Source organism: Cydia strobilella, chromosome 26, assembly GCF_947568885.1.
Source record: "Cydia strobilella chromosome 26, ilCydStro3.1, whole genome shotgun sequence".
NCBI classification, from domain to species: domain Eukaryota; kingdom Metazoa; phylum Arthropoda; class Insecta; order Lepidoptera; family Tortricidae; genus Cydia; species Cydia strobilella.
Window position 1 is genome coordinate 5798211 of NC_086066.1, and position 18041 is coordinate 5816251.

Below are 18041 nucleotides of genomic sequence, written 5' to 3' on the forward strand. Positions count from 1 at the left end.
ATAGTTTTATTTCATAAGTAACTATCGCGGTAACCGAAGACAATATTATTATGTCTTTTATTGGTAAGATATGAAATCAAATGGCGTTCCATTTTGTTTTGTGTCACCGTTCTTGATAAGCATTGTGCAGGAAGGCCTTCCACAAACCACTATTTGTATTACGCGAGGGTTTATACAAAGCAAATCAGTCATTTTTCCTTAGTTTCGGCCAAAAATGAGTAGATTATACACGGTGTTACTTGAGCCACTGAAAACCTGAGACACCCCAACAGATTTTTTTTTTTTTAAACTCATTTTGAGTATTTATTCTTTAATCCGATAAATATTTAAAAAAAAATTCATTGTTTAGTTTTCTTAACAATTCAATTCGACTGGTAATTCTACACAAGATGCTTCGTCGTTTTAGTGACGTCAAACAATTACTAGTTACCATCGTAAACACTGTTAACTGACCATTTGCATACCTTACTGCAACGAGATAAGGTTTACCAATGGCCAGTTAAGGGTGTTGGTCATTGACAAATAACGTGTCAAATGCTAGTTATTGATATTGTTGCATTACAAACTTGTAGACTGGGCATGTAAAAATATAAAAAAAAACTACCCCCATTAAAATATAGCGCAATCGATTCTTCTGTCGATTCTGAACAAACTGTTTTTAGAAATAAAACTATGAAAACGGATTATATCGCGTATATTGAATTTATAATACATCCCGACGTTTCGAACCCTTTACAGCGTTCGTGGTCAACGGGTGACTGAGGAAAAATTACAAAGTGCAAAAATACCCACATATTAAAATAATAAACAATCATAGACTACAAACTTTAAGGCTGGTTGTACATGCAAAATCGGTTCATAAGGCTAGTTATACACACGGAGTAGGATGGAGATGGCAAGTGGGCGTTCCCGTCTATCCGACAGTTAGTAGCGACCGACTCACTTTATGCACAGACTATGCTCAGTTGTTGTGTAAACTTCATGCTCGAATGACATTCACGTCGTACGTACGCTCGTCTAACAAAAATTGATAATTAAATTTAAAATGCCGTATTGTGCAGTATTAAGCTGCAGAAATCACAGCGGTTTAAAAAATCTTTCACGTGGAGGTATTTCCTATCACCGGTGGTTATTTATTTAAATATAATCCGATAAATACGAAAAATCTGTTTCTATTGCATTATTTACGAATGTTCGTTAAGTAAATCTATATTTTATCAGTTAGAACTTAGAGTTCACAATCCTTTGTCACTATTCTTTACGTTTATCTGGAATATTCGCTATCCTAAATGTCAAATAACTTCGCTACTCAGATGCTGCGCAATGTCGATATTTATATCGATAAAGTTAAAGTTACGATATTTCAAGTTTGATGTTTGGTAGTTCGGTAATAAATTATTATTTTAGACACGTTTCTAATTATTATTTGGGATAATCAATGTCTTAGTAAATATGGCAGCTCTGGTCATCAAGCACTAAGTTAAGTCGGGGTCATTTCATGGCAACCTTTCAAACCTTCGTATTCCTTTACATACGTTTTTGTTTTTTACACCCATCATATTTTCATCGTTAATATAATTAGACTAGGTACTTAATGCACTTATGCGTACAATGCATGCAATGTGCCATGAATAAACGTTTTATATTTTCTATTTCTTTATTATTAATTATTGTAGGTTAACACAAGATGCCGATATTAAAAATAAATGGGTCAATGCTACTGGGCAAGAAAATTAGTTTCCGCAAAAATATAGCACCATTTGCTAGGAGCATTTCTTAGAGAAAGATTTCTGGGGATAAAATTGCCATACATCTGATCTAGCGTCCACACGCCTAAAACTTAGTTACTAATTTAGTAATTATTAGTGACATTCGGGCTCACTTAATTAATAAAAAGTGTACCACGCAAACTAGCGTGAAATATTGGAATTTTGCCGCCCCCCTTCCTGATTTGATAGGTCACAATCTTACAATCAAATCAAGTGGGATCGATGAGCCAGTTTCATGTATGCTTTCACACCATACAATTAATTTGACAATTTAATCAGGTTGTCCCGTCTAGATTGGCCTTAAATGCTGCTACAAGTAAATATATTGTTAAAGACGAATACTTACTTATGTAAGTAATTGCAGATTTGTGATTACAAAATAACAGCAATACCGAGTTAATAGACCTTTAAAGAACTATGATTTTATCTGTTTGACTAAGATATATTTAATGTTCACATTAACAACCTAGTTGGTCAATTAATAAGAAACAAATTTCTAGTTAGATATTTGTTGTACTGTACTACATATAATTTTTCATACAATCACGATTATCACTACCTATATTATAATCATAAATAAAGTATCATCTAAATGTGTTAAAACATACGGTAATGAAATATTAATACCTAACTGAACACACAAATATCGATAAAACACTCCGATTACACTGTCCCCTCCCTATATCGTCGAATGGAAAGAAGTTCCAACGGTTAGCTACTCGCAGGCGTGTAGAGGTCTCGAAAACACCAGTGTAACGTGACCGTGAGATCCGTAACCAACCATGCGTAATTAGACCTTACTTATACTGGTTTTTAGCCCTTTTCTCGCCTGCTAAGTAAGTGATTTTAAAATTATATAAAATAACGCCATCTGGTGTTGAGTAGTTGTATTAGGTGAACGTTGAGCGAGCTTTTGTGAGATGAATGAGATAATGAAAGAGTCGTATGTCATATAGCTTTGACATTATAATTTAAACCGTCACTCATGTAGCCTACAGTTGATATTCGTTCGAGAAATGTCCACCGGTAATAACTTTTTGGTATGGAAAGTTGCTACGAATCAGAGCAATCTTGTAAGTGTGTGACGTATTTTAACGTGGCTATGAATGTGTGAGTTTAGCGACACTGGTTTTCATACTAAATAGGAGTCATTTCACATCCACTAGTTTATTAATTCGTGGTTATACACTACAATTATTTTCAAGTAAAGATATATATATATACGCGATAAAAACGCGTTTTATTTCATGAGTAACTATCGCGGTAACCGAAGACAATATTATAAACTGTTTTTAGGTTTTCAGTGGCTCATGAAACACCGTGTATATGTGTTACGTTACCGACGGATGTAAGAGGTACTGAAGCGTTACGTTTTAATGACTACACGTGAAAATATGCAATTATATTAACGAGCGAGAATAAAGTCCGACTGGCGGGCGTTTGTTAAACTCTAATCTAGATGCAGTCTTCACTAAGGCCAAATATTTATTACTTAGTAAGTTACGTAGGTAAGAATGTAGTTAATTAGTGAGTATTAAGTTGCAGTGCCCTTACAGGGTTCATAGCTGATCAAATTTCTTATTTATTACCTTATTATGTACCTATGAAGGCAATAAATGACTGAATACTGAATATCTAAACACGAGGAGATTAGCGTGGGTATTGCATGCACTTTGCCGACCCTACTACTTTTTGAAGAACCCCACGCTGTAGTCCCTTGAGGAAAGCTCGACAGAGCTCATTCCACAGCCGGAGCGTCCGCGGGAGGGAATTCCTCTTAAACCGTGATGTTTTATCAACAATTTCCTCTAACAAACTGTACCCTTGGACGTGACAGATTTGACAGAATAACAACACAAAATCTGTATGAGTATAATTCATATTCAGATATTTATGACGGCTGTGTAAGTGTGTAAGTATATGCATGATAGCGTATCTAACTACAAATGTCTGGTTTAACCCGATAGTCTAGTTACGACTTTACTACTAATGTGTTCCTGTGTCAATACGTGACATACTGTAATTAATACTGGTTGTACCAAGGGCCTGACACTCTTTGATAGAGAAAGATAGTCTTATTGCGATTCCTATAAGAGGAAAGAGAAAACAGTGCCATGCTTTGTCCTTATCACCGACCGGGTTTTTTTTTATAATCGGGTTATGGCAGCATAGGTAGGAGGCGATGGCGAAATACCGAAATTTATAAGAGTGAAAGAGAAAAAAGATTATGCCGCCATACATTAACCTGTCAATACATGAATATGTCTTTCTCTTACCCCTGGTCGCTCGGTTTCATGTCTATAACTACTATACTATGTCTATGGGTTGTACTTGCATTGAGGTTCACCTAGCATGTGAACATACAGTCGCTATCAGATAAATCGGAGCGGCCAAGGTATTCACTAATATCTAAACACTCTGTTTTAAAGATTAATTTGCTTTTTTTTATTACAACTCAAAAGGGTATTTATTGGCTACACAAGCGAAGCCGCGAGCACTGCTAGTGTCACAATTAAAATAAAAACAAATATAACGAAGCGACATATCGCTCCGCCGAAGCCAGATCGAGAATTCCAGATTAAAATAGTTATTTGTGCAACAAGAGAGGAAAGTTGGTTTTTCTTGCGAGTGTTGATTTTGAGTCCCGAGAAAGCGAAAGATCCTATAATTGAATCACGAATGAAGCGAGTGATTCTAAGTTAGAATCTTGACCGTAGCGAGGGACTCAAAAACACGAGATGTAAAATAACTTTGCTCTCGTGTGATACATATAATTTTTCACCTCAGTAGTGAGAACATATTAAAGGTTAAAATGTATTTCGAATTTGTAATAGACCCCGAAGTTCAAGGCAGTTCATGGCCTTCACTAAATTAAATAGCTACTTTGTTTCACTCCCTGGAGTGAGGAAAGTCGCACTTTCTTCACTCCGGGGAGTGACGAAAGTAGGCTTGTACGAGCTGCTGAAGTGATAAATATTTTTCACGCCAGAGAACACAGCATAAAACACCTCGACCGTAACTTCTATCGCATTTCGTAAGGATATTGATGAAAACTCAGCACTGCGCATTTAAAAACCATGAAACTGCCATCCAATTTGTGTCACCAGAACTAATATTGCTATAAAACTCACAAACACAACACAAAAACAAATCTGGATCCCAATGCGTGCACTATAACACACCCAAACTTCGGACGCGACGGATTTGAAAATAGAACTGTTTGTTTTTTAAAAGAATTAGAATTTGGATAATTCAAATGGCGCGCGGCGCGACCGTCTGTTGTGGCGCTGGGCGCTCGACTAGTAGTGATGTGACACGACGACTGGTTTAACGAAAACTTAAGGATTACCGGTTTATTTTAATATAACCGCGTCTTGTTTATGTTACTTGTACTGAAGTAATAGGGATAATATAATCGGGACGAGAAAAAAGCTAAAAGAGACGCATTATATCTCTCAAGAAACGAATGTAATTTAAATAATAGTATTATTTTCAGCTATTTACCTACCAATTGAATCTGATGGTTAGCCAGCTGGTAATTTGGTACTTACCGATGAGATCCATCATGTATTTGTATGTCTGATGATTTGTATGTTTATGTTGTGTGATTAATAGCACAGAGACTACTTAGAGGTCGCGTAGAAAATGGCTTAGTTTCGGAAAAATAAAAATCGGGCGTGTCGGGCCACGCATAATGGACGGTTCCGTAAATTCATACAATATAAAAAAGCCATACAAGTGAAATTTTTTATTAAGATTTTCTTAAATTTTATATTATAAGTACGACCTATTTTTTGTAGACTTTCTAAGCGATTATTTTAATCTTTGAAGTGTTCAGTTAATCAAAAAACCTGGAAAGCGAAAATGTTGATCAATCTTCGACCTAAATACGTGAGTGACCCGTTTTAATATACTTCATTGGTTGAAACCGATTTGTATATGACGAGTAAATACGTAAACTAATTGCGTTTTTAACCTCCTAATCCGATCCCTATTAATCCTATTATACGTTATTATACTTTGAATTTTTTCAACATTGTATGAAATCGAAAAAAAAAATTTTTTTATATGATGTTATGTGATACCCTTATTTATAGTAATTGTAACCTTTGCAGATATGCAAGTATGACGTAATATATAGCTGATAAACTATCTTTAACACTTAACTTGCAATCTCTAAGTGAATTTTCACAGTGAATTAGTTTTACAGTAAAGAAGAACTCTTTAGTATAGAAAATACGAACAAACGTTCACAATTTACATATCGGAATTGTCTTAAATAAAAACTACTAAGAGCATTTAGGCAATAATAGACATTGCTTTATATAGATAAACTAGCGACCCGCCCCGGCTTCGCATGAGTGAAATGCTGATGTATTATACATATAAACCTTCCGCTTGAATCACTCTATCTATTAAAAAAAAACCGCATCATAATCCGTTGGGTAGTTTTAAAGATCTAAGCATAGGGACAGCAGCAGGAAGCGACTTTGTTTTATACTAAGTAGTGATACTGTTTTTTTTTTTATCATTTATGGCCTTAGTGATACTGAAGTATTAGTTATTATTGTTATAAGTAAATATTTGTGATTATTACAAAAATATACACCATGAAATGAAATTTGAAGTATTTCAACATTTTGAACAGAGAACTTTGCAGAGGTCGCTACTAAATAATTTACCAGGACCCAAAAAATAAGATAAAATGTGAATTCTCATTATTGTTTTATCAATAACTATAAATATTTCTGTAATATTAAGAGTAAGTTGGTTTTATTGAATAACTTAGAATTTAATTGAACTGTCATAAGTACAAGTATTAATTATGATACTATTAGCTTGATGAGTTTTCTCTTAAAAAACAAATTAAAAGTTGAAGTTGCTAAATAACTTGCGTCAAATAAATAAAATTCGTAGATGTCGTTATAAAAGCTGGCGTCCACTAGACTCACTGCGTCCATTGACAAGAGCCGCGGCGCGCCCGTCAATGGACGCAGTTGCATTAGAAAATATAGGAGGCGAATTATTGCGATTTGATTCGATTCGCCTCGGCGAGTCTAGTGGACGCCAGCCTTAACACAGCGATCGTAAAAAAACATATAATTAGTCATTAAAATATCTTTTGGCATGTATCACCAAGTTCCTTAACTGCACTTCGCCCACTTCGGTATCATTATGCGTTTAATTAAAAATAATTTATTGATAAATCTATACGCAATTACTTTTTAATGGTAAATCTGCCGGCAGCAATTATTTTTAATATTATTTAATTATAAGTAATACTATTCGTTCTTCAATCGTAATGAATTCAAAAATGTTTCTCGAACCATTTCGTTACTTCCAACACAACTTTTTCCAAGTTCCCAAAAAAATGTTCAATAAGCGTGACTCATATAAAAAAACCGGCCAAGTGCGAGTCGGACTCACACACGAAGGGTTCCGTACCATTAACTATAAAAACGGTCACCCATCCAAGTACTGATGTTGCTTAACTTCGGTCAAAAATCACGTTTGTTGTATGGGAGCCCCACTTAAATCTCTATTTTATTCTGTTTTTAGTATTTGTTGTTATAGCGGCAACAGAAATACATCATCTGTGAAAATTTCAACTATCTAGCTATCACGGTTCATGAGATACAGCCTGGTGACAGACAGACAGACAGACGGACAGCGGAGTCTTAGTAATAGGGTCCCGTTTTTACCCTTTGGGTACGGAACCCTAAAAAAGAAGAGTTCATTGAACTTATCAAAACGTTCAATTTACAATTGATTCACTTAACATAAAACATAGTCATAGTTTAAGTGCTTAAATTGTATGTCATGTCCTTTTTTATATTAGTGAGCAATAAAGAATAATTGTATTGTATTGTATAAAACCGAACAAGGGTTCCACCGAGGGTTCCGTACATTTTAGTATTTGTTGTTATAGCGGCAACAGAAATATATAATCTGTGAAAATTTCAATTGTCTAGCTATCACGGTTCATGAGGTACAGCCTGGTGCAGACAGACGGCAGACAGTGGAGTCTTATTAACAGAGTCCCGTTTTTACCCTACCCAACCCTAAAAAAAGTTTACAATTTCCCAAAGAACGAAATCGATAAAAAATATCGTAAAAAATCGCTCGAGCGAGTCCCATCACTATTCGGTAACAATTGACACGTATCGGCCATATTCCACAGTTGCTGTGAGCAATGTTTATCAGACCAGCAAGGCTACCACGAGTTGGCATTTTACATCTACGTTAGCGTCTGCGTGAACTCGATCCATAGACATCCATACTCATATTATAAATGCGAAAGTCTGTCTGTCTGTCTGTCTGTGTGTTCCCTCTTTACGCTTAAACCGCTGAATCGATTTAGATGCTATTTGGCATAGAGATAGGTTGAGTCCCTGAGAAGGACATAGCATAGTTTTTATCCCGAAAATCATCCCTTAAGAAAATAAAAAGCTGGGTGGAATTGAGATAATTAATGAAGTGCCTGCTAATTTGTGTGCATAATATGCTCAAATTGAATGATTGCTATGAGAATTTTTCCAGGCGCTATACTTACTTTAGCTACCGTTACTAAGTCCACGCAGACGAAGTCGCGGGCAAAAGCTAGTAGTATATACAACTTATACAAGTAGTTATAGACATGAAACCGAGCGACCAGGGGTAAGAGAAAGACATATTCATGTATTGACAGTTTCATGTATGGCAGCATAATCCTTTTTCTCTTTCACTTATAAATTTCGGTATTTCGGTATCGGTATTTGACTATGATGCCATAACCCGACCATGAAAAATTGTCCGGTCGGTGATAAAGACAAAGCATGGCACTATTTTCTCTTTCCTCTTATATGCATCGCAATAAGACTATCTTTCTCTATCAAAGAGTGTCAGGCCCTTGACTCGATCGCATTCCCTCTCTATCGCACCAATATATCAGTGTGAGAGCGAGATGGACTGAGATCGAGTTTACGCAGACGCTAACGTAAACGTCAAGTGTTAACTCGTGGTACGTGTTAGAACTGAAATAAATATCAATATAAATAGTAGTGTGTCTACTTGAAAAAACACAAATTAATATATTTTCATAGAAAATAACTTAATTTGTTCTTAGACGTGTTAGAACGTTTTCACATTGTCCCATCCAATATAAAAAAAAAATCGTTGGTACATGTTACTAGGGGGTTGAGAACTTGAGACCTTCTAGTAGGTATTTTCAATTTTGTACAGTCGCCATTAGATATATCGGAGCGGCCTCACAAATATCTGAACACGCCTCTGTTGTCAAGGCGTTAGAGTGCGTGTTCAGATATCGGTTTTCTGTGGGTCCTACATACACACACATATATGACATATACAAAAAAAAAAAACATATGGACGACATGTAAGGACATTTATTTTAGATTTATAATATTTGTGTAATCACTCGAACTTTCAATTTCTTTTCACTTCACTATTTCAATTTTTGTCACTTGCCCATTAATTACAAAATTCGCTCGGAATCGAACCGGTTACCCGATAGCAACTAACGACGGAAACGATTTGTCTCGCAACGAGGATGTTTTGCACAAATAGCATCGAAAACGGGCCAGCCGGCTCGTTAATTGTATTAATTATAATACCTTTCACCTGCCTGTCTGAAGCGATCAAGTGTGAAGTTGAGGGTTAACTTTAACAGTTTTTAAAATAGTACATTTCGATGCTAGTGCGGAAAGTATGTCACTACCCCACGAGTACCGAGATATCCTGCTCATGAATGACATTTCCGCACGTGTATCGAAAGACGTTTTTTATTAAGAGGCCGTAGTCGATTTTGGAGCAAAAATTTAAAATTGATAGATTTAGTCGTTGAAATTATACACGTTTTGTTACGTAATATCTAAATAACAAGTATTGGTTTCTATTAGCACGTGTTCTCATCTTGCCTTTTAATAATGAGGTCGCAAGCGTGCGCCACCGGTAACATATGAAAAGAAGGGGCAGTTTTTAAAAAATCATCAAAAATTTATGGTGGTAAACTATACAAATTGATGTATAAGAATAGTTTCAGCAGATGTTGTAGATTGTTTAAGTATCAAAATTACGTTGAAATTAAGTCGATATTCAGAGAAATTGTCATTTGTTTTGAAGTAATTTCTGGAGAAAATTGATTTCGTCTAACTTTCATTTACACTATAGGTACGTCAAAGTCATAATAATAAAAATGTAGTCTGATAAACGTCAAGTATAGGATATGTGTAATACAAAATTACCATGTTTAGCCGTCCAAACTTTACGAAATTTACAAATAAGAGCGACAAAATCAGTGATTTACGCGCGTTTACCTAAACGTCCACCAGAAAAGCAAACATTACTAATTTAGTCAGTCTGTTTTCAAAAAATTGATCTGATAAAAGGTAAGATAAGAAGACGTGCTAATAGAAACCAGTACTTGTTTTTTCAATTAGGTCACAAAAGGTGTACAATTTCACCGACTAAATCTATCAATTTTACATTTTTGCGACTAAAATCGACACCGGCCTCTTAATACAGTTGCGAAAAAATAATAAAAACAACAAGTAAGGAACTTTCGCAGTGAAAATTCTTGACATTATAAATATTTTTTTTAGCTTTCATTCGACTAGAATGGATTGTGTTATTATTATTGAACCCACTTCAATGAATTTTTTTTTTCTTCAAATGCATGTTCTATAAGACAGAAACAATTGTAAATATAAAACATTGTACTATTATTACCTAAATATCGTTATTTACGATTATTTGTGTACCGTATATTTATAAATAAACCGGCCAAGTGCGAGTCGAACTCGCCCACCGAGGGTTCTGTACTTTTTAGTATTTGTTGTTATAGCAACAGAAACACATCATCTGTGAAAATTTCAACGGTCTAGCTATCACGGTATCAGACAGACAGACAGACAGACAGAAAGACAGACAGACGGACAGTGGAGTCTTAGTAATAGGGTCCCAATTTTACCCTTTGGGTACGGAACCCTAAAAACAGCAATATCGAATGTTGCCTTTGGAAACTTAAAACATGCTTGCAGTAAGAAACAACGCCTCTTCTTTGACAGGCGTTTCGGCAGCTATTCCTACCTCTAGCTTTCATAGCTATTCCGTTCCATTCAGACAACTTATTAAGAACGGTTTTTCAATATTCAATATTAAAAAATAAAGTAATAAATTATGAAATAAGTATATTTATCGTGTTCTTACATTAACAGTAGGTTTTTATGTTGATTACGACGTTTAAAGGAAACTAATATTAACACTCATCAATAAGTAAGTAGTCATGAATTGGAACAAGTATAAATTTAAAAAAAAATAGAAAACAGAAAAGCACTAGTTCGCGAAAACCAACTTTCCGCACGCTAAACAGCTACGTAAAGTAGCACTTTTTGAGCAACTGTATTAAAAAATCTATTGCAATAATGTGAAAAAATATATAGGTACATATTTAAAAACTCAACTGTACTATTTTATTAAAACCCACTACTCAAGTTAGTTTCATCATTCACAGCATTCAAGCTTTATTGTTCTAGAAATAAGAAGTATATCGGCGTATAGTTTAAAGATTTAAGTCTCATTCGTTTTCTATATGTAGATTTCACGCGTTCAAATCAATGATACGAGAAACCAATTAAAATAACAAGCATTAAACTTACATACGAGTGTGTCGTATGAATACAATGGAAAAGATTTTAACCCTTCAGATACGTATTCGAAAACGAAGTTAGATGAATTTCGAGAGGGAGGGTCTGTGTCGAGTTTTTGTCCTATTTTATTCGTTTCTCTTGTTCGGGGCTATAAGAGAGACACACTAGCGTCTTTTGTCGGTGTCTTGTCAGCGCTATGGAAAATGGTGTCGCCGCGCAGTTGCGCCAACGTAGCGTCGAGCACGAGCAGCAGCCATAGAGTTGACGCCCTGCCCGAGTCTGTGTTTCCGCATGAGTACAATCTGGGGCTTTTCAAGGCAAGAGTTAATAGGTATCTCATAGGTAAGCGTTCTCCACCGTAGACCGCATCATCACTTACCATCAGGTGGGATCGTGGTCAAACGCCTGCCTATTCATCATTAACAAAAAAAAAACTGGGTGTGGTGGGGTCTCTAATATGCTCCTTTTAGTACCACTGCGACCATGATCTAATGTAATCGCAACAATTACTGTTTTCGGCCTAGGTCTGCAAGTTCAAACGGCTGCAGGATCTTTTTGGTCTCGAGAGAGTAACTCCTGCCCGTCAGGTACATATTAGTTCGCGCACAAAGTCTAGAGGAATAGTGAGCATGAGCTGCAGACTGTGGCTTACCTTTTGGTTGACCTTCGGTATCTTGGGCGCCTTCACGATGGCAGGCTTGGGTGGCGCCAGCACTGGTTCTGTTGACAATACGCAGTTGTTACAACACGAAACAGAAAAGTTGCGAGTTGGAAAAAGGTAACCACAGTTCGCGCACGAATGTAGGAGTCCAGGCCTGAAGGCGAAGTCTTGACATTCGAATTTTTGTTAGCGCCGTATACAGCTCTAAACCCTATCTATAGTGTTTGGGCGCTTCATAGAAGTCCCACAGGTTCTATGGGAAGTGGCTAGTGATGCCATCTGTTGGACGTTGGAGAATTCAGAGACCGCGCGAGCGTCAGGCAAGTGGGAGATTATTCGCTTCCGCGATTTACCGTGAAGTCGCGGCGACCTCTAGCGTGTGACTCGCGGGAGTACAGGCACTAACAGTCGATCCAATATACTGCCCAAGTACCCATAGGTTACCTGGCTGAACATCCGGCGCCGGATGCGCACTGTCCTGCTGCTATGAAAGTAGTAATGATTAACGCGTGAGTGCAGGCCTTAAGAGGCGGTCCAATAGATTAAGCGCATATCTATGATGCCCATAGGTTACCTGGTTGCACAATCGGCGCCGGTTGCGGCGGGGGCTGCGCCCTGCCCTGCTGCTGGGGCTGCAGCGGTGACCTTTTCTCTTCTAACGCCGGAGGCGCCGGCGGCGGGACTCCGGTGCTGCCTCCTCGGACCTGTTGAGAAAAAGATGGTTAAATAAACGTACACCAGATTACAATGAGGGCTAACGCGTATGAATTCGCCGCTAGGGGTGCTAGTGTAGATGGTGGTCTTCGCAAAGTTCGAAATGTCAAATGTCACTTGTCACTTGTTTAATAACAATGACTGACAGCTGTTTTTTAGACCACCATCAACAGTGGCGCCAACTGGTGAGCGAAAAAACGATGGCCCTTATTACAATAATATTTTGACTGTTTTTGTGAAAATGCGTATTTCATAATCAGTTAAGCATAAGCACTGGTAGCAGATTTGGAATATTTTGGAAGTCAAGGGTCCTGCAAAAGTATATAGGCAGCAGCTATTTGCTGTATGAGTAGTTAGCTAGTATTACTTACTTACAGAATATTGCCAAATATTCTGCAAGTAAGTAATACTAGCTAACTACTAGAAGTACTAGACTAGCAGAGAGAGCTAGTGGACCCTGGACAGCTCTGTCTGGTAAAGTGAGGCTAAAATCAGGACCGTGAGTACTGTTTACTCATAATAATTTGCTGACAGGTGCCCATTTCACGAACGGTATTAGACTAAAATTATCAATCAATCAACAATTAGTCCACAACTGCCAAGTCATATGGGTTACTATGGCAACACATTAATATTAACCGTTCGAGAAAATGGGCCCCAGTTCACAGAGTATCCGATCGCTAAAATTAGTCCTTTTCGGGCAAAGTATTACGAGTAATATATCGCTTTCGATAACCGTCAAAGTTATATATTATACCTTTTCCTGAGAACGCCACAAATCACAAAGATGGGAACGTGACGCTCATCTTGTTAAGCCCGCTCTAGACTGTTTGGAGTCGATTTAGCTGATTAGCGAACTAGACTCCACACTCGCGTTCGCGGCTTCGCGCCGCGAATCGCGCACGAGTGTGGAGGGGGCTTTAAGTTTTATAATTCATTAGTATAACTTGCTGCGAACCAATTGTGAATCATATAATCATAATGGATAATGCATTAATAGTTCCAAGTAGAGCTTTTCCTTGCCAAGTGTTTTTCCTTATCTTTATTAGATTTGAACAATACTATATTTTTTACTTTAGAAAATCAGCTCTTTATGAAACATCGTTTTCTTTTTTGTTCTGAGATTTGCGGCGCGAAATTCAAAAACTGTAGGCGCGGAGAGTTGATTGCGAGCGGGACATCGCTATAGACGTCCATATCGCTGCTTCGCTCACACACCAGAGGGCTTACCCAAGATGACAAATGACAATCATACATCAACAAACGACAAATGAAAAGAAAAAAAAATACTATGATGACCATTGACATAGTATATACAAGTAGTTATAGACGCGCCACCGAGCGACCGGGGGTAAGAGAAAGAATATTCATATAAAATTTGGGCAGCGTAGGATTTTTTCTCTTTCACTCTTATAAATTTCGGTATTTCGCCATCGCCTAACTATGATGCCTCCCGGTCGGTGATAAGGACAAAGCATGGCACTATTTTCTCTTTCCTCTTATAGGAGTCGCAATAAGACTATCTTTTTCTATCAAAGAGTGTCAGGCCCTAGATGATGACAGATACACAGATACCTACGAAAAGCACGTGTTTATTTCCATACATTATGTATTCAAGTTTCGATTGGGACTACCGCCTTACCGCTAGTGACAGTATAGACAGTAATGAACAAGCAACGCCCTCTATATTGCAAGCAGAGAACTATCACAACAAGTTTCGGCAATTCGATGCAGATTCATACTTCAGGACAATTATTATAGCTGCACCGAAATCGAGTTTTAGCAAACCTGTTCGCTTTACTTTATCAAAAAAGTGGTTTTGCGTGTGGTACGAGGGCTGAGGTAAAAGCTGGGATAATTTTAGGAACTAACTACAAGTACATTTGCCATTTAATATATCGGAGCGGCCGTGGTGCTTAAAATATCTGAACACGCACTCTAACGCCTTGACAATAGATTCGTGTTCAGATATTTATGAGCGCCTTGGCCGCCCCGATATATCTGATGGCGACTGTATGTCTCCAAAATCGCTACCATGTTTTCCTTGCACCATACACACTGCCACCTGTGTATCGATTTGTGATTTCCAGTTCTACAGCCAAATAAGTTCATGTAAGGTCTGCTTTTTATTCCGTAGACTAAAATGACGTTTCATGTGTATGAGATGACATTTCTTAGTACCACATGAAATGTCATTTTAGTCTACGGAATAAAAAAACAGAAGTGTCTTAATAAATGAGATCTAGATTCGCTTGACTACTGCTTTGTAAGGAGTTGAGCTATTTTGTTAAAAAAACTTAATTACGGTGACGTTATGCTGACGTTCTGAGGCAAACTTTAAAGAAAGGAATTTCAATTGACCCGCCCGTTCCTATCTCTATCGCACGCGCGTTATGCGTGGTGCTGGTGGGTGGTGGGGGTAATATTCATACCATTTGACAGCTGTCACTGTCAGATAACTAATGTGTCAGAAACACGCAGTAAATATCAAATTACATCACGAACATATTAATCCTTTACAATAAACGCCCATGTAACAACTTAACAAGTCGTTGACCTGTTTAATATTGGGCAAAAAGCGGCAACCATCTTGATTTTTTATCAATGTAGACCGAAATGACTGTACTATCTCGGTGTAGCCATAAAGAAAGCGATTTTCTGGGTGTTATTTTTCCCCGATGACGCACATAGGTACAAGCAGGGACCGGACAACCCTTTCCGCGATAAAACCCTTTCAATGGGCGACACTTAAACACGGCTAACACATTGAAAGACTTTCCCTTTTGAACTGCAAGCCCATTCATACCCTTACCTTTGACTAACCCTTACCGAAAAGCTAACCAAAAATAAGGCTAGCTCTTAATAAGGGTTACCCTTATCTTTAAGCGCTTTTTATAAAGGTTTCCCTTTGCGTGAAAGAGACAGGATTAGTATATATCTACGGTAGTGTATGAAAAGGAAAGAAAATACGTGCCTAGTCAAAGAACGCCGCCGTCGCCGCCGACGATCGCTCGGATTTGAACTAATGTGTGCTTTATGAACAAGGTAGACGACTTAAATTAGCACGCTTATATGCTAAAAGGGAAGCCCTTTATAAGGCTAACCCTTATAAGCAATATGCAAGGTGTTGCTGAGCGGATGATAAGGGTTTTGTAAGGGTATTTGGGCTACCGATTACTCAAATGTGGTAGCTTTATATAAGGGTTTTTAAAAGCAAAACAAAGGGTTTCGACTGGCAAAGGGTATGGTGAGTTAAGCCTTATGCAATACAATGACGCGTTCCGAGCTCTTATGCGGCTGCCGCGGTGCTGCAGCGCGTCGGGCATGTTCGTGGACGCGGGGGTCCCCGACTTTTTCGCGATAATTAGATCCCGCGTTGCCTCGTTCTGGAGGAGACTGCGCTGTTCCGACAACAAAATACTTGTGGCTGTTTCTGACGATATAAGGAGTCCGGTGTTTAAGCGCTGGATTTCTGTTCACATGGATCAGAACAGAAAATGACTGAACCTAGATTTAGACTTATTTTTAACATGACTGGCACCCCTTTACAGTGTCAATTAGTTCTTAAGTAGTATTTAATTTTGTACGCAATATGGGTAAATGCCTGAAATAAAAGCTTTTTATTTTTTTATTTTATTATTATTATTTATTTATAATACCCTTATAAAACCCCGATAAGGGATAGCGGGCCGGTCCCTGGGTACAAGTGGGAACCCGACCGCAGACGACGTATTTCTATGAAATATCATTTACAAATGGTAACTACAGTTAGCGACAGGAAGTTAGCGACTTGTCGGCGAGCGGCAGACGACACAGTCCCACGGCTGCAGATCACTGGTGCCTCTCTCACTCGGAACGGAACCAACTGCATGCCTACGCCTACGACGCTGCGGTTCTGCAGTCGGGTGCAAGCCTACGACGCTGCGGTTCTGCAGTCGGGTGCAATTGGAACATAGCGGCATGACGCCTAGATGTGCGCGCCGCCGCCATAAGGAGTGGAGGAGCGCCGCCGCCGCCGCCGGTAGTTTAAAATTCGCGCCGAGACAGAGACGCGAATGAGTGTTTTTGGTTGCTGGATTTTTATAGCTAAAAGATTCCGGCTTAGTCCATTTAGGGTGAACAAATTAATTTTTGTGCACGACAATTATAAAAATTGCAAACAAAATATTTCTGTCAAGAAAAGTGATTGAGTCATCTTTTCAGTTTACTTAATAAAGTTATTTTGTTTAAGCGTAGTTTTTTATTATACGTCTTAATATTGCAATAATTAATATTATATTATCCCATCTGAGCGTTGGGAGGAGCTTGCGGTTAAGAGACCGGAATGGCGCAATAAGGTAAGAGAAGGTGTAGCTACTTTCGAAGAAGCTCGACTTGAACACCTGGACCAAAAGCGCCTTCAACGGAAGTCTCGACCTAAGCCGTCCTACGCATATACTTATAATGAACAAGGGAAGCTTTATTGTACACAGTGCGACCGGATATTTAAAACAAAGTTCGGTTTTGCGAGCCATATACGTGCTCATCAGAGGAGTTTGTAAAAGTCGCCGTTGTCGGACACGACATGGACGACTATATATAATATTGCAAAGTTGAAAAATCGTGAATCGTGATTTTTTTCGTGGCGCGCCGCCGCATGATTTTTTTCGACCAGCGCGCACGTCTAATGACGCCACGACGTTAACGCGACGACACGTAGTCTGCTACTGTCGTCTGCGGTCGGATTCCAACTTGTGCCTTAATGACTCCTCTACACAATGGCCCAGCGTAGGCCAGTCCAAGGAACGCAGCTATGCGGTGGAGATAGCAATATCACTTGCTCCCTCTAACGCATAAATGCGTCCCTTGGACTGGCCTACGCTGGGCCATCGTGTAGAAGAGCCATCAGGGTGGATCAACTATGAGCTATGAGCCTGTGCTAAACGAGTGGAGCAACTAGAAAACCCGCCTAGCGAATCGCTCTCGCAGTGAATGTGCTGAATCAAGGTTGTATCTTCGGCTGTGCTTTGTCTTTCAATACATAACCATTATCAGAACTGTTTTATAGATAATTATATTCATAAGTCTTACGCAAATCTCAAAAGGAATGCATTTCTATCGCGATATTTAAATGTCAATGTCACTTGATTCTTATCGCCGATCTCATGGCCCTAGACTGCTCGCACAAAAACCTAAGACTCCTATAGCGTTTTTTACTGCTGAAACGGGACAGAATACCGCTTTCGTTTGCTGTCTCGCTCGCACTTACAG

General features: G+C 38.3%; 1 protein-coding gene across 3 annotated transcripts in view; it reads right to left on the bottom strand.

Annotated features, from left to right (window-relative positions):
• The window catches only part of LOC134753250 (la-related protein 1), a 96357-nt gene that overhangs the window by 47202 nt on the left and 31114 nt on the right, over positions 1 to 18041 (bottom strand). For 2 of the 3 annotated variants that reach the window (XM_063689075.1, XM_063689076.1), the window contains exons 2-3: positions 12652 to 12781; positions 12069 to 12136 (exon numbers count right to left, since the gene is read on the bottom strand). In XM_063689075.1, the coding sequence (XP_063545145.1) occupies positions 12069 to 12136; positions 12652 to 12781 (198 nt within the window). Of the gene's footprint in view, positions 1 to 4900; positions 5035 to 12068; positions 12137 to 12651; positions 12782 to 18041 lie in introns of those variants that run through there. The other variant, XM_063689077.1, reaches the window with a different exon arrangement.